Source organism: Mixophyes fleayi, chromosome 2 (genome assembly GCF_038048845.1).
Source record: "Mixophyes fleayi isolate aMixFle1 chromosome 2, aMixFle1.hap1, whole genome shotgun sequence".
Classification (NCBI taxonomy): Eukaryota; Metazoa; Chordata; class Amphibia; order Anura; family Limnodynastidae; genus Mixophyes; species Mixophyes fleayi.
The window spans coordinates 94,708,887-94,732,528 of record NC_134403.1 but is presented as its reverse complement, the minus strand read 5'-3'; the positions used below and the strand labels follow the sequence as shown (position 1 = coordinate 94,732,528).

At 40.6% G+C, this 23,642-nt stretch overlaps 1 protein-coding gene across 6 annotated transcripts in view; it reads left to right on the top strand.

Annotated features, from left to right (window-relative positions):
- LRCH1 (leucine rich repeats and calponin homology domain containing 1) overlaps nt 1–23,642 on the top strand; it is a 203,188-nt gene that overhangs the window by 131,077 nt on the left and 48,469 nt on the right. For 2 of the 6 annotated variants that reach the window (XM_075199711.1, XM_075199709.1), the window contains exons 9-16: nt 553–665; nt 2,689–2,756; nt 4,620–4,706; nt 8,836–8,916; nt 9,006–9,042; nt 9,274–9,321; nt 12,428–12,497; nt 16,592–16,696. In XM_075199711.1, coding sequence (XP_075055812.1) covers nt 553–665; nt 2,689–2,756; nt 4,620–4,706; nt 8,836–8,916; nt 9,006–9,042; nt 9,274–9,321; nt 12,428–12,497; nt 16,592–16,696 — 609 coding nt within the window. The remainder of the gene's footprint in view (nt 1–552; nt 666–2,688; nt 2,757–4,619; nt 4,707–8,835; nt 8,917–9,005; nt 9,043–9,273; nt 9,322–12,427; nt 12,498–16,591; nt 16,697–23,642) is intronic. The other 4 variants (XM_075199714.1, XM_075199712.1, XM_075199710.1 and 1 more) reach the window with 3 other exon arrangements.

Genomic DNA, 23,642 nt, shown 5'->3' with positions numbered 1-23,642 from the left:
GGTTATTTACTAAAATTGCTGAATTGTGCAAATCTGCACCAAAACCATAGCATCCAATAGTTACTGCATTAATTGCAGAACTTGCACATGAAAGACAAAAGCTAATTGCTGATTATTACGGCTTTAGAGCAGGTGTGCACCTTAGAGTAATGTTAGTAAATAATCATGATACTTAGATTTGAACTATCGTGGTGACAGAAATGACAATATTGTGCTACCTATGAGCACAGGAAAGTGTTACTACTAGATCCCTGTAAAACTTTGGCAACTGTTAAGAAAAGGAGGGAAAACCACATAAGTGTCCGTTTATAGGCAGTGTGGTGTCCTCCATTTTAACAGTTAATTTAGATAATGAATGTCCATTGGATGGTTCCAAACTAGATGATTGGCAAATGTTCAAAGTTGGAATCACATAATGCTATAATCTGACATATGACAATACCATGACATACAATTCTACATAGTATAATGTGAGAAAGTTTGAATAACCACTTTTACTTACAACTACCGTTGTTTTCATGATTCTTTTCCCTGCCACCCTTTCTGCTTTAGTGGAATGTCATCAGGATTATGTCATGATTGCTGCTGGCCAGGCAGAGAAATCAATGTGCCAATATAAAATACATGCAGATGCCAACCACACTGAGTTTATGAGCTACAGCCAGGTACGGTATATTGCAATTGAGCAGTGGGAAATCTTCTGGCAATTATTACAAATCACTTAAAGTGGTATTGTAAACGAGGTTCAATATCCATTTAAATGCCAGCTTACCACAGATGATTTAACATCATCTGTGGTAAGCTTGGGGAAATACTTTAATGCAGGCCTGTCCAACCTGCGGCCCTACAGGTGTTGTGAAACTACAAGCCCCAGCATGCTTTGCCAGTAGACAACCAGTTGATAGCTGGAAGGGCATGCTGCGACTTGTAGTTTCACAACACCTGGAGGGCAGCAGATTGGACAGGCCTGCTTTAATGGGTAGAGATAAAATACTGCATGAGTCATACAATTGCTCCTAGAGAAACTACCTGCTGTTGTATTGCAGTAGGTCTATTTCTTAAACACAAGTACCACATCAATTTAAAATATCACAATGCACAGCACAAATAAGTGTTAAAATAAAGGTTATACTAGTCAGCTAGATAAATCTTTTTTTACTTTTTAAAGCAGAAATCCCACATAGACTTTTGTTTCTTTAAATAGCAATTTAAGTACCTTTTAAGCATTCATCTGATAATTGTTTTTCTTAGCTGTCTTGCTACAAATCATTATGTCCTTTTCCTTTACAATGCACGAGCAGACTGAGCTCAGAGGTGCGGTCCAAAGCCTGTCTGCTCCCAACAAAATCTGCCATGTGACTGTGGTTGCCATGGTAGTCACATGACACCGTGCAGAATTATAAATCATTAATAGCAGCCTGGAGAAACAAATCAAGGAAATGTTTATTTTTAAGCTTCTTTTTATAGACTGCCACAGTGATTTATGTTAAAAAAAAAATCTAATTTTTTCATGGGATTTCTGGAAGTTGTTTTTATGTAGGGATGGCAGGGTTTCAGTTATGGTATAAATATAAGTTATTTAAAAAATTATTTTAGTGCAAGGCCTTGCCATACTTTTCTATGGGCACTGACTTGTGCGAAAACCTCTGCAACATATTTTGTGTGTATTTTTTGTGCACTATAAAATAACTATACAAATTCTAAAGACTGCTTTAGCCTTCTGTCTGAGGAAGAGAAGTTGTGTTGTGTTGGTCAGGTATGTTGGATATTTGCCATTAAATATGTTTATAAAAATATCCTAATAAAGAACTTGCATTCCTGCCCCCTTCAGAGTCTGTGTGTGCCCTCCTTCACATGTGCTCCTCTACAGTTACACCTGTTTAGGCGCTCCCATTGACATGTGACTAGACTGGGCTCAAGCCTGTGACACCAGGCACTTTTCATTGCCTCCGATCTAGTCTGTGCTGGCTGCTAGAAGCAAAATACCCACATCCTAGACAATTTATTACTCTCCCTTTATTGACACCCAGAATATTTAGACCGGGTCTCTCATAAGTATAAAGCCTGAAAGCTTCAATAATACGCCCAAAGATTGCTCAGTCCATAAAATTCACCCCATGATTTCATACACCAGAAGTAGCAATACATATATATCATCAATCAGTTATACTAATTACATCAGGGTGAATTCTAGAAAGAAAAATCATTGCAGGATTAAGATTTCCATTAGCACACAGCTGGATATTCCTGTGAAAACCACATACGTAGCAGTCCTATATGTATGTATATATATATATATATATATATATATATATATATATATACATATTCCTTCATTTCTATAAGTACAGCCCTATGTATATATATATATATATATATATATATATATATATATATATATATATTTATTTATATGTATTTCTTCAATTCTATAAATAGTCGTATTGTGTAGTTGTATAGTACCATCAGAGGTGTATTCAGAGTTTGTGCTGCCCTCACTATACACTATTCTACTCCACCATTGGTCTACGATTACCAGAATTTAACTTTCAACAGTGCTTCTTTAGGCTTTCATTGTTATTAGTTAGCCCGCATAAGATGTTGAAGGGGCTGGTTATGCTGTACTCTTATACGTGTTGCTGCAAATATAACCTAGTGTAGTCACTATGAAATACTTTGTGCTTACAGGAAAAATCAGCCGAATTTGATGAACCTTTGCAAATACAAGAGGATACTCCGTGGCCTATACACAATAGGTGAGTGTATAAAGTGACTGCAGTGCTACACAACAAGAGGTCCACACTGGTGTAGCTCATACTGTGGTCCACACTGGTGTAGCTCATACTATTATAAAAACACAACAATGTTTGTACATGGGATATCGCACACATGTCAGAGACCAACACAGCTCAACGTTCAACAACAGCAGTGTGTAAAATGATATCAGCTTGAATATATTATATATTGAGCATTAGATTACCGTAAATGTGCTGTATATAAAGTTTTGTTAGTTTGTATACAATTAGGAGAAACAATATTTCTATCATCATTCACTGCTTGTGAGATGATCTATGACACAAGGGTTAAACTCTAGTCGTAGCAGTCCAAGCAACTGTTATGGGGACCAGCAGCACAGGGGCCCTGTCCCAGAGGAAAAAATAGGCCTTAAATACAAACTTAATATGGTTTCCTAAAACATGTATTCGGGCACTTAAATGATTTTAGAAAATAATTGAATAGAGTGATTGTATATTAAATGTTCAGGCTCATATGCCAGATTGATAATAATACAATTAGTACTCATACAATTTGTTAGTAATGCTGACGGGGGATGGAGGAGACATCATGGTGGGTAGGACATAATGTTGGTGTTTTGAGGGCTCCACCACAATATTGCAATTGGGCCCAGACATAACTAACATTCTCTATGTGATCTGGAATATATGCTGAATAGTAAAAGATTACACGTCCTACAATAATGGTAGACAGGCAGCTTTGGATCATATGTAGCAGCCCTTCTGACCAATAGTATTTTCCACTTTGACAGGAATGTGGCACTATGTTGTATTATATAAATCAATGTGTTTAGTAAATGGATCATGATGTTTTCTCATTTTGTATGAACATGTTGCTTTGCTAACTTTTTGCCATATTGGTCTGTTCATACCCGGGGTACTAACCCCTGAGAGTGCCCCTCTTCCATTATTATCCAGTAACTGGAAAATCTTCATAGAGAGTCTTCTGTCAGTGGGTCAGGTAAACTGATTGAAAGAATTGAGCTTCCTTGGCTCAGTTACAGGGGACTAGTTTTGAGACAAGATCCCTCAGTGGTGAGCACCTGCAAACATCAGGAATAACACGGGGAGACTAGATATCATTAATAATTATGGAGTTATGCTTCCAGGATATTGTCATAGAACTTCAGTACTTTCTCAGTGCCATAAGAAGACCAAGCTATGATCATTCCAAGATTAGTAATCTCACGTAAACTAAGATAATCCTATAATGGAGTGCATTGTATACCACTTTACTATACCTATACCTATATTTACAGCATTGCTTCTTTATTTGCACAAATGCACCTAGTTGTCCAGCAAACTCATTTTAAGGTATAGTTCCACTTCATGGTCCTGGAAACTGCTGCCAGGAAATCAGTCTCTGTCTAGATGAGCAGGTTGTGGAACCACCTCAAATTGTAGATGGTAAAAAGGGTGAAACATAATTTCAACTACATTTTGTCTCCTAAAATACTGCTTGGTTTAGTCTAATTTGTGGTTTAAATTGAGAGTGCAGAGACAATTGTTATGATTACATGTGTCACTTTTGTGTTTTGCAATGTTTTCATTAGTGTGGGTAAAGTACACATAGTAATGTGTTTTTCCCTATTAATTAGGATGACACCTGATCTCCACCACCTTAGAGGTGGTAGAAAAGTCAAGTCAGATTCTGCATGCTAGGAGATGAATCAGTCTGATGTTACATTCAGCTGGCTAAGAAATATGGTTCGGGCACTTTAAACAAAATCCAAATTTTGGGTTTTTGAAGCATGTATAACAAATTTATCTTCAGAATTATTTCAGTCATCTTTTATTACTGTTACTTTTTGTTTTGCATTGTAGCAAGAAAAATTCTGAAAATCAAGAAATTAGTACAGGAATGATAGACCAGTTAAGAGAAGCAGTGGATATGTTGCAAGATCCTACAAGGTAAAAAGTATTATTCTCTAAATTATATTGTAATGTTATTACTCAAGTAGTCAGATCTGCATGAACTCTTTATTTTTGTACCAAAGTATAGTTAAATCCATCAGGTTTACCAGTACTTTCTGCTGATTCAGCTAGAAGCAGAATTTAAAACGTGGTTGGCTTTAAGTGTGGAAGTGGTCCCTTTAATTATTGGTGGAAATTTAATGAGTTTTCACCAATGGGTTACTGGTTTGTCCCTTACTGTCTGAATAATACATTCATATCTGTATAATCCCCTAATGTCTGCATAGTCGATTAGTGTCTGCATGCTTCATTAGTGTCTGCATAGTCCATTAGTGTCTGCATACTCCATTGGGTTGGGTACCAATAAACGACTACGTAAAATCCGACAGCACTTTCTCCGATAGGAGAAGTGCGAATTTGAGGATTCCTACCTTCATCTGATAACGACTGCTTGGAATAACTGCTGTAAACAATTTTGGCTAATGAACAGTCCGGCGTTTAAAAAGAACGTCATGTTAAAGTGCGACCTGCCCATTCTTCTTATTAAGGTGGTCATTTAAGGAAGCGCCGTGTGTACAGTCTACATTGTAGATGCGGAGCTGCCTTAAATGACCACCTTAATAAGAAGAAATCCTGAAATTTGCACTTCTCCTATCAAGGAGAAAGTGATGTCGGATTTTCCATAGTCGTTTTTGTGATTACCACCAAGTCCATTAGTTTCTGCATAGTCTATTAGTGTCTGCATAGTCCCCTACTGTCTGCATAGTCCATTAGTGTCTGCGTAGTCTATTAGTGTCTGCATAGTCCCCTACTGTCTGCATAGTCCATTAGTGTCTGCGTAGTCCATTTGTGTCTACATAGTCCCATAGTGTCTGCATAGACCATTAGTGTCTGCATAGTCCATTAGTGTCTGCATAGTCAATTAGTACATATCTATGGATGGTGTCTGAAAGGTAATATGAAGAATCTTTCAGGTAAAGCTGTCTCTCATCAGACAGAACAGTGCCGGTTTCAGGGTACTGTCCCGACAGACTTTTGTGCCTATTGCCAGGACTGTTTGGAGCAATTTGTCCTTACTGCCAGGAGTGCCACTGGTTATTGCCGTTTTTCCGGGCTTTTTTTAATAGAGGGAAATAGGAGAGACCCCTGGGGGGTGTAGCTTGTCCCCTCCATGATGCACATGTTTTGTCCCGGATGGACAAAATAAAAAGTTGAGAAGTATGGATAAAGCAGCATTTCCGGTTACTTGGCAAATTTTCACTGACCTGCTTCTTCCCCTTAGTGAAGCCATGGTTACTGCGTGCGGAAACAGTTTTTGCCCAGGGCACCTCTGTTTCTGCAGTATAGCACCAGAAAAAAGTTTATAGTTCACCTTTGCAAAATGGCTGCTGAGATATGAAGCTGAAGACTCCTTGTTTGTGATTTCTTATTGGTCTGCGTGGTCACACCCCCTTAGGCTGTGTGGAATAATCTGGTGCTGTATTACAGAAATGGAGGTGCAGCAGTAAAACTAGGGGGAAGAGCAAGTCAGTGAAAATGTAACAAGTAACTGAGACTGCTGCTTTAAAGTTGTTTAAACTGCATGTTCTAATCATAAGGTTATTGTAAGGCTATAATTCAGCATAAAGTGATTTATTTTCTAATAGAGTATGTTAAGTGGATCTATCTTTCCACCCACAACTTCCTTTTACTGATTTTGCCAGACATATTTGATAATAAATACTTTCAGGATCACAACAGAAAGAGAGATATACAGTATATATATTTCTGAGTGGGAGTTCACAGATTAAAAAGATTACTGGTAAAATATTAATGCCAGGGGTAAAGATCCATCAGATTTTTTTTGTACTTTAATTAAATAACTCTGCATCTAAGCTTATTATTATTACATTCTTATTGAAATAATAATAATAAAGAAACTCATTATTTTTGCTTTTTACTTTACATTTTGTTGGCTTTTAGCATGTCTTTTCTAATCTCATGTTATCGGTCCTTGCGAAATACAATCTACTGTAACAAATAATAATTAATGGGCAAATTTTAGGCATACAGAGAGTCCTGCCTGGCTGCTCTGATTATGTTTTTAAGCACAATCGGAGCAGCCGTGCAGCATACTCTGCCTGCCTCTCAGTCACAAGGCACATGTACATAGTGTACACAGAGTGGTGAAGCCAGCCCCTGCTAGCAGTGAAGGAGGGGTCGGAGCTAACCAATCACAGTGTGCCTGATTCATTAAGGAAAAAAAATTGTACGTTTTCTTTCTCAAGTTTTCTGGACAAAACCATGTTGCAATGCATGGGGTGCAAATGAGTTTATTATTTTGCACATAAGGAAAATACTGGCTGTTTTTTCATGTAGCGCACAAACACTTGATAGCTTATTTGTACACTGAAATTTAAAGTTGATCAAGGACATGCCCTACCCCAACTATACATTTGGCATCACATTTTAAATTTACCTCCCCCTCCAATGCAACTTGGTTTTGCCTTACTTGGTTACTTTTGCTTAACTTTCTTTAATGAATCAGGCCCAATGACTGTGCTAGCCGTAAGGATAAGTCTGATCCACCCCTACTATTAGGTCACATAGGGGTAGATATATCAAACCTTCTAAAAAGAAAAGTGAAGGTGTTGACCGTAGCAACAATGAGGATCTAGCTATCATTTTCTTTAACATCCTATCATTCTTACTGGCCTCTCGAGCACACGCCTCGCTCTTCAGTCCATACTCAATGCTGCAGCGACTAATCTTCCTCTCTCGTCATTCTACATCTGTTTCCCCTCTCTGTCAAGTACTGCACTGGCTCCCCCTCCGTTACAGAATCCTCTTTAAGCTCCCCACCCCGACCTACAAAGCCCTCACTAACTCCACTGCTCCTTACACCTCCCACCTCACCTCTATTCATACTCCTCACCCTTTATGGTCAGCCAACGACTGCCACCTCACCTCCCATCTGATCACCACATCTCACTCCCGCATTCAAGATTTCTTCCGTGCTGCCCCCTTCTATGGAGCTATCTCCCTATCCCCTAGCCTGCGAAACGTCAATTGCTCTGTTCAGGAAAGCCTCCCCTTTCTCTGTCTAACCTCTCCTCTTAACTCCTCTACCCCCCTTCACAACCCTCCTTCAATAACCGTGCTATACCTCACCCGCATTCCTCCTCCATTTCTCTGACTACCCGCTCTTGTTCATCTCTCCTTTCTAGTCCCCTCACCCTGACTCCCCACTTTGTGATTCTTGTCAGTCTGCCCATCCCCTTTAGATTGTAAGCTCCTTTGAGCAGGTCCCTCTATCCTCTTGTCCTCCTCCTGTTCACCTTGCCCCAGACTCATTTTTGTATTTTGGTTCTCCTCTTCTTTTCCTTTGCATCTCCATCATTACCCTGATCCTGTTAGTTGCACCCACATCTCTGGGCACAGGTTCAGCCTGCCTTAGTTCATTTCCCACCTCTCCTCCATCCCCTTTGTATTTTTCCTCTTTATTCTGTAATTCACTTATACCCCTTTGCCCTGCGCACCTGTCCGCAGCTGAATTGATTTTAATTGCACTTTCTTTCTGTTGTTTGCACTGCCCTGTATGCCCAGTTCTGTTTTACGTATGCTCTATGTGCCGTGCTGCGAACACTTTGTGGCACCTTAGAAATAAAGGATAATAATATAATAGTGATTGGCAACCTGGCTTACCTCACGGGCCACATGTGTGGCATCCAGCCTTCAAAATGGCCAACACAGAGGAAGGAGGGGGAGTGCACTGCATGCTATACTCCTTTTCTGCCAGTAAGCTGCGTGACCTCCCTGAGTTGTGCAGAGAAGGCCACGTGATGCGGAAGTCAGCTGTCCCTGTTCTACCTTATTCTCTGCTTTATAACAAATCAGACAATAAAATTGAAAGCAGCAGTCTAGGGGGCTGCAGGTAAAGACTCACCAGGCCTGTCCACCACTGTTCTGGAATGTGCTATATAAATGATAGCTAGAAACTTTTTCCTTTTAGGTTTGATAAATCTACCCCATAGTCCTTTGTAGTTTGAGAATGTGACAGTTTAGCCAATCATTTCATGCTTTGTTCATATGTTTATTTTATGTAATTTTTTATGTAAGACTGCGTTTGTCTTTTTTTATCTTACAGACTAAGTATGGAAATTGAAGACAGCACAGAACTATACAGTTTACAGACTACCACATCTGATCTGAACACGTCTACAGTAAAGTGTGTTTGTCTACCATAGTAAAATACATTAAATACACATTTAAATCAAATCCCAAGAGGATTGACTATTTTTTTTTATTAATTTACAGTGGACAAGTTGAGTTGCAGATGTCTCCAATATTGCAGGTAATAGTTTAAAGTGTCCATAAAAAGTACAGAGCATGCTTTAATGAGCTAACATTAGTAACATTGTTATATATGTGAGCCTATAAAAATTTAAGAGCAATAAATGTATTCCAGACTGCGGTACAGTCCAAGGCCACTCTTGTGCTTAATTCTGTGGCAGACAAGAGACATGTGTTCAGCTAATTCTTGCTTCTAACTCGCTAACACTGTGTCCTTGCTTTCAATGTACAGAATGACATGGTGACTGAGACTGAAGCAGGTCATACCTCCCAGGAAGAGGTGGGTTACACTTGAATATATTTACAAATTTGACATTTGTGTGCAGTGTTTTGATTGGCTCTTACCTGATGGCACCTGTAATGATGAATTAAATTAATATTAAAGTTACTCAGCTGTACTGCTAAATATAAGCAGCTAAAGATTTATTGCTATATTTACATGTGCAGATAGGACAGAGTTTAAACTACAGATTGATAGGTACTAGCTATAGTCTAATTTATCCTTGATATAATCACACAAAGAATTAAACTAAAAATATATTTTATTTTTTTCAATTAGCAAAACCTATTCATAATAAAGTACATTCACAAGGACTTGCACCACTCAGGTTAACAGCTCAGAAATATTATATTTCTCTTGTTTTTGATTATTTTTCTCCCACAGTCACCTCCAAAAAAAGAAAGTTTGTAATAAGGTAGCTAAGTAACATGAGATAACTGGTCATCCAAAGGGACATTCTGGATATTCTGAGTTCTGTGCACATAGAAACACTATGCTAAGATTTCCGTATGTTGACCTATACATCTTAATAAGAATAACTTCCTATTTGAACGGCAAGTGGCAAAGGTTCTAATCTAAAAAAAAAATGTTTTAGTGCAACAAAAGTGGCTACAGACCACAATTATCTTAAACATTTCCTTGAGAAATCAATAGGACATAATTTCATTGTATAATAAATGTAATGCAGAATAACTGAATGAGTACAAAATGATACAGTCTGGCCAGGGTTTACAATAGAAATAAAGAAGTGGAAGTTGCTCAATCAATTTATAGGCTATAGCAGGTGCTTGAAAGGGTGGTGTTATCCTACAAGGAACATCATCATCATCATTTATTTATATAGCTCCACTAATTCCGCAGCGCTGTACAGAGAACTCACTCACATCAGTCCCTGCCCCATTGGAGCTTATAGTCTAAATTCCCTAACATACATACACACACACACACACACACACACAGAGACAGACAGACAGACAGAGGCACACACAGACTAGGGTCAATTTGTTAGCAGCTAATTAACCTACCAGTATGTTTTTTGGAGTGTGGGAGGAAACGGGAGCACCCGAAGGAAACCCACGCAAACACGGGGAGAACCAGGGCCGGATTAACCCGAAGTCTAACTGGGCTATAGCCCAGGGGCCTCGGGCATCCAGGGGGCCCTTCAAACTCCTCAGCAGCATTATTGATCGGTCGGGGGCGGGGGCGCCCCCGGCCCGATCGATGCTGCTGAGTACTGTCAGTGCAGTCCTCCGTCCCGGCGCGCTGTAGTCTGCTTACTGAGGATATCTCGCGAGAGTTCATGAACTCTCGCGAGATCTCCTCAGTAAGGAGCTTACAGCGCGCCGCAGGAGGAGAACTCCACTGACAGGTAAGCGCTTGGGGGGGTCCTCGCGGGGGGTGGGGGGCGGCGGACGGCTCACATTGGGGGCCTCGCGGGGAATGGAGGGCCCCTTAGCCCAGGGGCCTCCATTCCCTTAATCCGGCCCTGGGGAGAACATACAAACTCCTCACAGATAAGGCCATGGTCGGGAATTGAACTCATGACCCCAGTGCTGTAGAACAAACACACAGAGATCCCCCAGCACACTGCTATAGCCAGCAACAGATCTGCAAGGATTTACAATAGACATGGAAGTTAAAACAGTGAACAGTGAACCAATTCTTCCTCCATAAATAAGGATTGTTCTAGTTGTTAATGTGTTAAACATATGTAGCTGTGAAAGCAACCAGCACAGGGCCCTGTTACATGGTCTCAGGACCCCACTGTTGTTATTATTAATGTTAATTTGTAAAAAGCGATAGTGCTCCACAGTGTCAGACATTGGGGAAAGCAGAGCATATACATGACCGGACCGGCACACCGAGGTACCGGAGAAATCCGCAGTGGGGTATGTCGGAAAGAAAGTAGAATCACTGCCTTGGTCACCTGAGTGATTCACTGTGCCAGAAGGAACGAAGAATCACTCAGGTGAGGTGACCTGGTCAGTGAATCTTTCTTTGTACCCATTTGCTCCTGTTGCTGACCATGCCACTCTGGCTGCTGGCCGCTCCATCTCTGTTGGCTGGCCACTCCCCCTCAGTGTGGCGGCACAAACAATATTTTATGGGCCACTACCATTGCATTCCCACCGTAGGACCTTTAGGCCCCAGTCTAAGTGCATACATAAAACAGGAGCATACAAGGCAGACAAAACATATGCAGACCTGGATACAAAGAGTAGGGAAGGCCCTGCTTATGAGAGAGATTACTGCCTATTGAGCTGAGATGAGAAGAGACAGTGTGTTTAGAATTGTGAGTGTGTACTAGTGGGAGTAGCATAGGTTAATTCCATTACACTGACTGTAGAAGCACCAGCATGTCCTGTTTATCAGGTATAGGAGTATCGCTAAGTACAGTGCTCCTACCAGAATTCAGAACTAGAAGGTCTCCTGTCTATACTAAACATACCACACTGATGCTCCCACATTTACAAGCAAAGAGGAAGTGGAGCTGGGGATGGAAGATAAAGTGGAATTGACAAGAGGCAAGTGGGGAGAGATTTTGGAAAGCCTCCAGAAATGCAGAGAGGGCAGCAAAATGCTGTAAATGAAATTAGTGTGATGTATGTTGTGTCCTTCTACTATTTTTACTAAATATAATGATTTATCTAGATAGCTTTCTTCTGTGATTTGTAGCCATGAATTGGTATAATAAAGCAAAGTTGTTTATTTTCATGGTCCAGCGATACAGCACAAAGCTGCTGTAAGGTTACTGCTGTATACAAAGTATAGAGCACAGCAGGGCTTGCTGTGTCCCAGGGCAATATATTTAAACAATTCTGCTTAATGATATAACAAGTTGACTGACAGATGCAGAGGGAAGCCAGAAAGATAAAGCAATGTATTTAGTAAAAGTTGCAGTGGGGCATGGACAAACAAATACACTAATATTATCTGAAGGTGGAAATCCTCCACGTTCATATGCTATTGAGCATGACGTTGTTAATTCTTGTATCACTATAATATATATGTTTAATCCCTTAGCATCCTGACTTGACTTAAACGTATCTGTGATCTAGGAATAGTTTCCATTGAAATAATATTTTGCATTTCTGTTGCTCTTTAGCCTGAAGACGGCTCCCCCACCATGTCCCCAGTACACAGCACAGCGGCCTTTGGCCTGAAGCCTCGATCTGGTAGGTTCCATTGAAATTAGAACATTTTTATACAACACAATTTGTATAAAAAAACATTTACTTGTTATAGTTGCTTTTATTATTATAAGCAGGCAACCAGTGTAGTATGAATTGTACTGCGATAATGCTTATAAAAGTTTTCTTCAAGGTCTTGCAGATGCCACAAAGAACCATTTAATCATGGCTTCACTCTGTGACTGATCAAAACTACCATTTGGCTCCCTGGTCGTGCTCAAACAATGGGGCTCCACACCACACCCTTCTTCTTTTATACATACATAAATAGCAGTCAGCAAAATTGCGCAAAAAGTTAATAAAGTAAACCAATAGAGTGTATATAATGTAGTATCAAAAACTGCAATGTGCATATGGGAAATGGAGCTATATATTTGAGTTAAATAATGTGACTATAATTTTGTATAAACTGGGATACTACAAATTACAGGGATTCAGTACATTAAATGCTGTAGGAATAACAAACCAAAGCACCAACTGGAAAGTGTAAAACTGTATGTAATGAAACTTGATCACTAGTACAATGTAAGTGGAATCTTACTCATAAATTAAAGAACTCTGAAAAGCTGACAGAGCAACATAGGAATGTTTAGGGATCTTTTGACAACCCATGCTGTGAACTTGGACTCCAGAGTATAAGATATAAGAACATTTGAGTTCCATTGCCACTGAGCTGTTGTCATTGGGCTGTGTTAGTTTATTACATTTTTGTTCACATGCGTGTGCTAAAATATGCGATTATATTTCCTGCGCAGTTTAGGTTATTGATTGTGCGTTAGAAGGGTTTATTCTTAGATGTTGTCAGGTGGAAGAGTTAATCAGACAGGACAAAGGGTTGTTTAAAGGAGAGTTAACAAACTTCATATAATCCGCTTTTGTCCTCTAGTCAACAAGGACATGGCATGAAAGTATTCTGGGCCAGACTCCTAGGGACCCTATGGAACCAGCGGTCACCAGTCAGCTCAGTGCCGTAACAAGACATTTTAGTGCCCTGGGCGAGACAGGGCACCGGCGCCCCCCATCTAAGTGGGAGTGTCATTTTTTGAGTGGGCGTGTCCAACCTCCTGTGGGGTGTGGCTAGCGCTTTACTAGTGCTAGACAGCACTGAAACCTTCTCCCTCCCCATGGCTTAAATCTAAGATCCCTGGAACAGAGATCCTTAGTTTGTTCGACCACTGGAGATTGGCTAAAGTGGTGGTCCGGCTACATCCAAGGCATAACACTGCCCCAACCAACTTCCTCACCGGCAGCTCGGAGCCGATTTGATATGACCTCACTATGCTTAATTTGGACGGAAATGCTCTTACTCCAACAAATATTAAGCAGATTACAAACGGAGGAGCAAGAAGATTCAGCACCGTAAAAAAAAACGTGTCAGAGTTATAAGACAACCTACTTCCACCTTTTAAATTGTTACAAGTAGTATTGGCATAGAAATCATAATTAATTGCGTACCTAAATTAGATTCATAGCATTTTCTATACCAATACACCTTTTATTAATTCTTCCAAGTCATGACTAAAAAAATTTCAATTTCTATCCATAGACATTGTTTTCAGATGACAAAAAAAAAACATAATGGCAAAAGTAATTCACAAGTTTGTACATATTTATAAAGTCACATACCTATGCCTGATAATACCCATTGCAGCATGAAGCATAGTGTACTTAAAAATCAATATGCACTAAAATATTTTAATTTAAGAAGGTGAAAGCATGTTAACATTAAATAAAGTGTTAAAAGACCCCCACGACACACGTGACCAGACCCCCTCCTACCCCTCTCTCTTCTGTCTCAAGTTATCTACCTTTTCAGCTGTCAGCTTCTTTTCAGCTTTTCTTCTGCATTCTTCTCACTTATTCTTCTTTTGTGCTCACTGCTACCTTTTGCTTCAATTTCTAATTTCTCCCTTATTCCTAAAAGTCCAGCCCAGTCGTTGCTGTGTGTACTCTGCTCCTCTGCTCCCAGCAGAATCATGACCTCAGACGCTGCAGGAACAGAGGGCAGAGTTAAAAAGTAGGAGGAGTCGAGTGCCGGCCGTCATCTTGGATGCGCCGGGCAGCCGGCAGTCTGATTCTGAGATCTGTTTATTTTAATTTTTTTTCAGTCTCCTCACATAGAGGCAGGTGCAGGCGGCCACTGCGCCCCCTTGGGACTGCGCACTGGGGGATGGCAGCGCCTGCACCTGCCTGGTTACGGCTCTGAGTCAGCTAGGGGGAGGACACTCCAGGGTTATCTGGTGATATTACCACCAATCACCAGAGAGTTTCCACCCTAATACACTCCCAGTTAACTTCATGACTGGGGGAATAATCTGTGTCATATAAACTGTGTCTTTGGGATCTGCGAATAAATCTTGTGTGGTGACTAAGAACTGCGTTCCATCACGTATCTACGCTGTGCCTCTAAGGAATTACTCTGCCTGTTTTGCCATCTGCTGAATACACCACTGTTTGGTTGCAACAATTCACCTAGGTGATTTTTGAACGAACCCACCCGGACGCACGGTCTTTACAGATCCAGTCACCCTCACTATCTTGGGACGGTGCTTTCTATCACCCAAGTGCTCTAAAAAGTGTGCACAGGGCTGCGATCTTCAGGCTCTTGTATAAAGAGATGTGCAACTTGGCTTACCTCAAGCTAGAATTTTAACATTTTCTGGCCAGCCAAAGGCCAGGGCACAGGAAATGAATTTGTGCCCAGTGCAATATTTTCAGTTGAAGATCACCACTCCCAAAGTGATTTAAGCACCCTTGGGTCTCTACTCCAGAAGCACTACATCCCAGGCTTTCAAGCTACTGGCCCCCTCCAGGAGTGATCTGTTGAGAGATCTTTATCTTATGTTAGCCTCTGGGGAAAAAACACCAGTGTGAATTAAAATGTGTGACTTCAAAGTTACTTAGGCCATATAATTCACGCTGTACTCCCATTTAGGTCCCAAACAGGGCTAAACAACCACAGGAACCTCTCCCCACATATCCTGTTAGTTTGGGAGCATGAAGAGACTTTATTTTGTGTGGGGGTAAAAAGTAGACCATCTTGGGAAAACCAAGACACAAGGGAACCCTACACTTGCATGTACAGCACCAGTGATGATGTGACGTTTTACTAAGCAGGTTCCCCACGCCGTCTCACACCAAAGAAGGGTGTGCATTATTGCAGACAAAATAGCTGACTGGCTTTGTCTTAGCCTTGGGACTTCTTCAAAAGCACTCGCTCCTTGATGGCATAAAGATGACTGGTTCTCCTCTAGACAATTAGAGAATATTATGTCCACATTCTGCATGTCTCTGGGAGGGTGAGAGGACTCAACATCCTGTAGTTGCTCTTCTTTCCATAAGTTTTCAGAGCTATGCAATCTGGGACATTACACCTAGTATTTGCATACATAACATTTTGAATATATACAGTTTTACTCTATGCCATTGATGTTTTAGTTTGTTATGTGATACAGCGTTTAAAGTGCTGAATCCCTGTGTTTGGTAATACACTAGATTTCTGCCTTTGATAATTTTACACCTTATACAAAATAACAACACTTTTCACATCTTAAAACACTAAACTAAACGCAACATCTTTTTTTACCTTGCATATTACAGGTTTCCCATGTGTTTACAAAGATGTGCTTAAAACTGTGTTATTTTTCCTGATCAATTCAAATAGATTGAATCAGGTATGATCTTGAGTTACCCAATCAATTGTATTAATGACCATATGTGTGGGCTCATTGCCAGACATGGAAGAGAGGGTGCCCACGTCTGCACTGTTCTCTGTTCGTTACAACCAGAATGTAAAGTGTAGACAGCCCTACACCCTCCGGTTCCTTCTTCTTTTATTTTTTTGTGTATAGCATTGTATTGTGTATAACTAAGATGTGTTACACATCACTGTACTTAAATGGAAACCACAATTATAATGCTCTATTTGCATGCTCATTCATTAGTTTATTCACATGTATGCCTTGTAAGGTGACGATATATTTTCTTTGATGCTTTTCTAACATTCTGTTGCTGCACATATGATTTATTCTGGTCCTCTTTTGCTTTATACGGACCTCCTCTGACACCCCTTCCTACAGACCCGTCCCTCACTCTTCCTCCTATCTCCTTCAACAAACTTACACAGGCACAAAATATGGACAATTATAACTTGGACATATCATCAGAAGGAGACATTGACAATGGTAGGTAGTGTAACTGTGCATTGTTAACTGGAACGTCAGCTGCATGTACAAAGGGAGGAATGTGTTCTCAGTCACCGTCTCCATGACATACATCCCCAGCGCTCATCTTATGGTGTTTGTTTTTGTCATATCACATGCATTATTTAGAATGTATATGTTGTACTGTATTTTTTATATGTTATACTACAGCAGCCGTTCCCAACCCACCTGCGATAAATCAGATGGGAAGTTTCTGGAATCCTTTTATCCTGTTATAAGAGTAAATTGGCTGTTGGTTTTGCTATGTGAAAATATAAATCTGTTCAAATTAGTTCTCCATGTATGTAAGGCTGGGTACACACGGGAGAATTTTCTGACCGACGTTTTATATACAACAATTGTACTTGGGACTGAAGGTTCAACCGGTCGGGCGATTCATGCGTACACACTACACATGATTTACCTTCAGATCTGTGCTCTTCATCTGGTTCTCTAGTCGTTTAGAAAATGACAGCACAATAGTCATTTATTCATTCACTGATTAAAACCGCTTTGTTATATCTATCCACATGTCCTTACATTAGATTCTGTGACTCTGAAACTAAATATTCAGTCTCAGAATGAACAAATTATTCCATCTACAGCACTCTCTACATTTAGTCACCAGGACATGTTCATTGCCGGCATCAGCTGAGAAGACCATGACCAGTAGGTGATTGGAACGAGATTACTAAACAGTACAACCAACCTAATGGAACGACAATCGGCACTTTGGAACGATTGTTGTTCATCATGTGATTATACGAGGCCCACACACTGACGCAATATGCGGCCGGGCGGACATTTATAGGGTGATTGGCCTAATAATCGGCTGAAAAACCTCCAGTGTGTACCCAGCCTAACTAAACTAGCTATAGATGGGACACTCAGAGATTACAGTGTATAGTGTAAGTTAATGACTGTAGGGAGAGCAAGTTTTCGGGATTTTTGCATAATACTTAGGGGAAAGTAACACATATAAAAGCACACCAAAATAGTTTGAGTTTAGTACTCAACGTGTTTGTTTTGCATGGAGTACAGAATACAGAATAGTTTTTGGGATAACGCCTCAAATGTTTTAGACTAACTAAGGAAAATATGCGTAAAGGTTACTTATGTAATGGGTATTGTATGTTAGTAAACATGGAGTACTAACTCCTTAAAAATATTTTGATGTGCTGTTATCGGTATCTGTTTTCACTAGAAATTAACTTTATTTAGGGACTCACCTTTCGACCAATGAAATCTAACAACGAGTTGTGAGTGTGACTAATGTGTGACACAGTTACTTTGTCAGTAAAACCTCTTTCCTCTCACTCTCTATTTCTATCTTCTCCTCTCCTATGGACCTGTGCTTTTATTACTTTAGATGTGACCTCTAGTGGACATTTCATGCAGAGCAACATTAATTACTTTTCCTGCAGAAATAAGTTTATATTTCCAATTGTCTACTTTCTTTCCATATAGCTAATGTTCTGGGCATATATTCTCTTTACCCCCAATGTGAAGTCCAGGTGTAAGCATAACATAGTATCAGTTTTATTCTGCCAATAACAGACTTGTTAGACCTTGGATATATGTAAACCCGATACCAATGCTGAGAAGCAGCTTCGCACACACAATTACAATATTGCAGAGGAAAGTGAAACAATGTTTGCACAGATAGGATGAGGTCATTGTTTAAGTAAAGCTGTAACATATTGTTATAACACAACAATACTGCACAGCATAAAAGAACCAGCTGGACCGGATTGACAAAAACAATTAACGATATGTTGTGTTTTAAATGTAGGAAAAGAAAAGATATATAGAAAATTATTATTACCGTAAAGAGACCGTATCAGTGATCTCCAGTGGTCATATCTGAGGGACCGATTGATCAAAAACTTGATAACCATAGCTGGGAACTTCGTATCTAAAGATTTAATGAGTATATTACCCAGAATAGCATCAAAATAAGTGAGGGAGAGCAGGTGAGGGTTATCATGACGGGTATAGGATTATGTGACAGGTACTGAATACTTCAATACCTGTCATGATAGACCACGCCCCTAGATCATGTATCACTATTTTGTCTCTCCTAGATAGATGGTCCACATGCACGTGTCCTCTTCCTTGGTTTACAAACTATTGCATTAAATCATTTTATACATGGACACAAGTAATGGAAATCAGGTAAAAGCTGTTTGGACCTGTGTCCATTTACAATGTGATTAAATCAATGGATCATGAACAGTGCAGAAGACCACTCATGTGCATGAGCTCTTAATAGATAAGTCAACGAACAGTCAATAAGAGAGAGGCAGACATGCTAGTAATGTATGATTTACACTTCTAATACAATGAAATGCTTGGACTATAAATACTACCCAATACTTAGATTTCTGAAACTAAGCTAACATAAGTTGGATGTACAAACTTTGTTTCATCTGGAATGTTGGTCTCAGCTGCTGTGGAGCATGTCCTGCAAAAAATAATCAACAACTCCACACAAACACATATACTATTTAACAGACTGAGCAGGTACAAAATTACGTGGTACACAATCTGATATCTATTTATTTTATTACTATAGAGGTACAAAGTGGTGTGGTATTACTAATAAGCAAGTGCAAACCCCTGGGTGTTACCAGTGCTATCATTACCTCCATAGGTTTTTCTTTATTTTGTTTTTCCCTGAATAATGTATATTGGATACAGATTTTATTAGAAATATACAGGTCAGAGTTTCCACCTTTTGCTAAAGAAAAAAAAGGGAATCCACTATGGGGGGTCTTGTTGAATTGGATGCAAATTGTGTTTTTATCATATAATACGCTCTTTTACTTCTGCACAAGCGCACAGAGTACAAGTTCTGAAAGTAGTGCTTTGTGCACATGCTCAGAAGCAAAAACGCTTATATGACAAAGATGTAATTTGCGTCCAACATGACCCCCTTAATGTGCACTTAAGGTTTAAATTAGCCGACTTGTTGTTAATATTATTATTACTCCTTATCTATATAGTGCCAACACATTGCGCATTGCCCCAGTGGAGCTTGCAGTCTAAATTTTCTACCACAACCTCTAGTAACACTTTCATCAGAAGCCATTTTACCTAGTTGTATGTTATTTAGACTTTGGGAGGAAAACTGGAGTATGAGCAGGAAGCCCAGGCCAACACAGGTAGAACTCCACACAGGTGGAAGGCTGGTCAGAATTGAGCCCAGTATAACCGCAGTAGCACCATCCCAATCATATTTGTTATTCAGTGAATAAGGAAAATGGTTAAAAACATATACACAGGGAAAAGGATACAGTGAAAAAGTACATAGTGTGCGCATTATGTCAGAAAGAAATACTGTACTGGTGACCATAGTGCAATGCAAAGCCCTATTGTGGATATTTCAGTACAATGCAGCGCCTATGTTCTTGTAACCTCCATACAATGCAGAGCCCATACCTTGGTGACTGCAGTATAACACAGTGGAATGCGCAATTCCAGTTATTCCAGTACTGCCAAACAATGCCTTCTTAACTCTCATTGGATGAATCTGTTCAGTCACAGAGACAATCTAATCATTATATAATAGTGTTATTATCAGACACCATTGCTACAAAGTCTAGGATCCCTAGCCACCAACATTGCAGTTAACAAAGTCAAGACAAATTTTGGCTTTGCCCTTGTTCTGCTATGTTCACCCATATTTAAGTGGATCCATACCCCAACCTTCCAAGCCAGTGTATTAGTGGTAAGCAGTGTAAGTAAATTACAAACTGGAAAAATGTGGGGGTAAGAGCATTGGACCATAAGACACAGACCAGTACTGTGTGCAGTGTGACATTATCTGCTCTCTGATAACCTAAACTATACTTCCACCTTGTGGTGGATGAGGCTCATGACATTTTGTAAACGCAACATCTATGAATTATTTGTCAGAGCAAAAGGAGAAATAATAATAAAAAACATCATGCAAAACTATAATTCTCATTTAGTTTGTTATTCCAGAAAAGGGAACATGTTCTGAGATGTCACCAGGCATGCATGTAACACAACATGTCCGAAATGTGGACATTTTGTGGTTGAGGGATTTAAAAGAAAAAAAAAATGTCCTCTTTTCTCAGTTTCCAGTATAAACACAGGCTGTGTAACTAGCAGCTGATAAATTAGGCTTTAGAAAACTTTTTGGTGACTTTCAACTTTAAAGGAAAACACCTTTCATAGTAATAAACAATTTTTGGACTTTTCATTTTCAATTAGAATTAGGAATAAAGCAAACAGTCTGCTCCAGATTTGTATTTTAGCCACACGTATGTTGAATAGTAATGATGGATTGGGTAGTATTAAATAGTAACTATTGATGGAAATGAATCACTCTGGGGCAAGTGCAGGAATTTGATAGGATGGATTCCAACTCTACCTTTCAGCAAAATATACATTATATATATATATATATATATATATATATATATATATATATATATATATATATATATACACATATATACACACATATATATATATATACATACATATATATATGTATATATATATATATATATACACACACACATATTGGCACCTACCTTCTCGCTCTATAATTCCTCCCTTGGTGCTCTCATCTCTTCCTTCGGTCTTCAGTATCACCTTTATGCTGACGACATTCAACTCTACATCTCTTCTCCTGATCTTTCTTCCACCCTGCTCTCTCGGGTATCTGACTGCCTCTCCGCCATCTCCTCCTGGATGTCTGTGTCACGGGCACTAGGAGTCTTTACCCAGGGATCACCAGATGGTAGGCTTACCAGAGCAATGTAGATGGTAATAGGGTACTCTGGTAGCTGGGTGATCACGGAACATGAAATGATGACCGATGAGATGCTCAGGAAAGTCTATGACTAGCAACACTGGTAATAATGAGGTAATGATACACAAGGAACTGTATGGACAAGGACACGTGAAGGTAGTCAGTGGTCTGCGATAGCAAGTTGTACCACTGCTATAGTGAGGAGGAATGTCCAACAGAAACAAGGAGGTGATGAGAGTCAGCGGTCTGCGAGTAGCAAGTTGTACCGCTGTCTGAGTGAAGGAATGGAATCCAAGTGGAGGTATCCAGGTAGTCAGTGGTCTGCGGTAGCAGGTTGTACCACTGCTATGTGAGAGGATAATGGAACAGGTGATACCGGAAACAGGGATCAGTGGTCTGACATCAGCAAGTTGTACCACTGCATATATATGTGAGGAGGTGCACGGGGGAAGACTGCAACACAGGATATACACAGGCACCTTATACACGATCCACAGTAATATGCACAATATAGGTATATATATATGTAAATGACTGATCAGGTCTGCAATCTAGAAAGTCTCTTGAAGTAGTCCCGCACAATGATAACACAGTCAATGATGGCAATAGACTCAGCGGAGAGCGGACTCCAGAGAGAACCAAACACAGTCCAGCAAGATATGCAATACACAGCACAGTCAATGAGAAGTATGCATACCGTGGTTCAGCAGTAGCAGTCAGATGGGATTGCAGCGGTACCTGAGCGGCTGGAGGCCGACTGGATAGGAAGTCCCTGGATAGGAGAAGCAGCGGTCTAGCAGGTGCAGCGCACAGGTGAGTAGACCGACAGGGACACGAATCCACAGGAGTCAGCAACACGTGGAACTGGACTCCTAGGAAACCCAGGAGAATGGAGATGATCCAGCAGAGGGTAGTAGAAGAGATACAAATCCAATGCTGACAGGAGGGTAGAGACCAGTGGAACACGTGAAGGCGTGGAGAGTGGATCAGCAGGAGATGGACGATAGCGCTGACCACAGCGGCAGGACTCAGCGGCACACGGAGGTAACCAGTAGCAACCACAGGAACCAACAGCGATGAGAAACAGGAGTGCAGCGCAGGGCAGGAGCTGTAGATCACGAAGTGAAGCAGATGGTAATGAAAAGCGGCAGTCTCGAGGAAGGCACAGCAAAGATGAGATGAGAGTGTAGTGCACGGAGGCAGTGGATAGTAATCAGCTGGCAGTCACGATGTTGAACACAGGCGAGTTGCAAGCAGGAGACTGTAGTGCACAGAGGCAGCGGATAGTAGTCAGCTGGCAGTCACGATGTTGAACACAGGCGAGTTGCAAGCAGGAGACTGTAGTGCACAGAGGCAGCGGATAGTAGTCAGCTGGCAGTCACGATGTTAAACACAGGCGAGTTGCAAGCAGGAGACTGTAGTGCACGGAGGCAGCGGATAGCAATCAGCAAACAGACTTGATGAGAAGCAGGTGAGTGAGGTAAAAGCTGGAGTGCACGGAGGCAGCGGATAGCAATGAGCAAACAGTCACATTGATATAAAATAACGTTGAAGTGGTGTAGAAGACTGTAGTGCACGGAGGCAGCGGATAGGAATCAGCAAACAGTCATGATGATACAGTTGATGGTAGAAGTGGTATGGAACCACAGTAGTAGAAGTGGTTTGGAAACCACAGGAATCAGCAGCACTGAATACACAAGTAATACAGGAACACCTTCAGAGACTCATGAGGAATGAGACTCCAAGATCAGGCCACGTGGTAGTGACCACAGGTGCTTCATATAGGGAGGTTGCCTGATCTGCCAATTAAGTTAAAGGGGTATACACTGAAGTATAGAAAAGGGCTGCGCATGCGCAGACCCTCAGGATGGTGGACGGCCACGGTTCCTAAATGTCCGGGAAGAGGCACTCACGGTCCGGTGAGTGACAGTACCCCCCCTTTTAAAGGTGGGCACAGAACGCCTGGAACCGGGCTTGTCCGGATTTTTGGAGTAAAACTTCTTCAAAAGGGCAGGAGCATTAAGATCTTCAGCTTTGATCCAAGAGCGCTCCTCAGGACCAAAGCCCTTCCAATGAACGAGGAAGTGGAGGACTCCTCGCGAAATTTTTGCATCTAGTACCTCGGTAATCTCAAAATCCTCC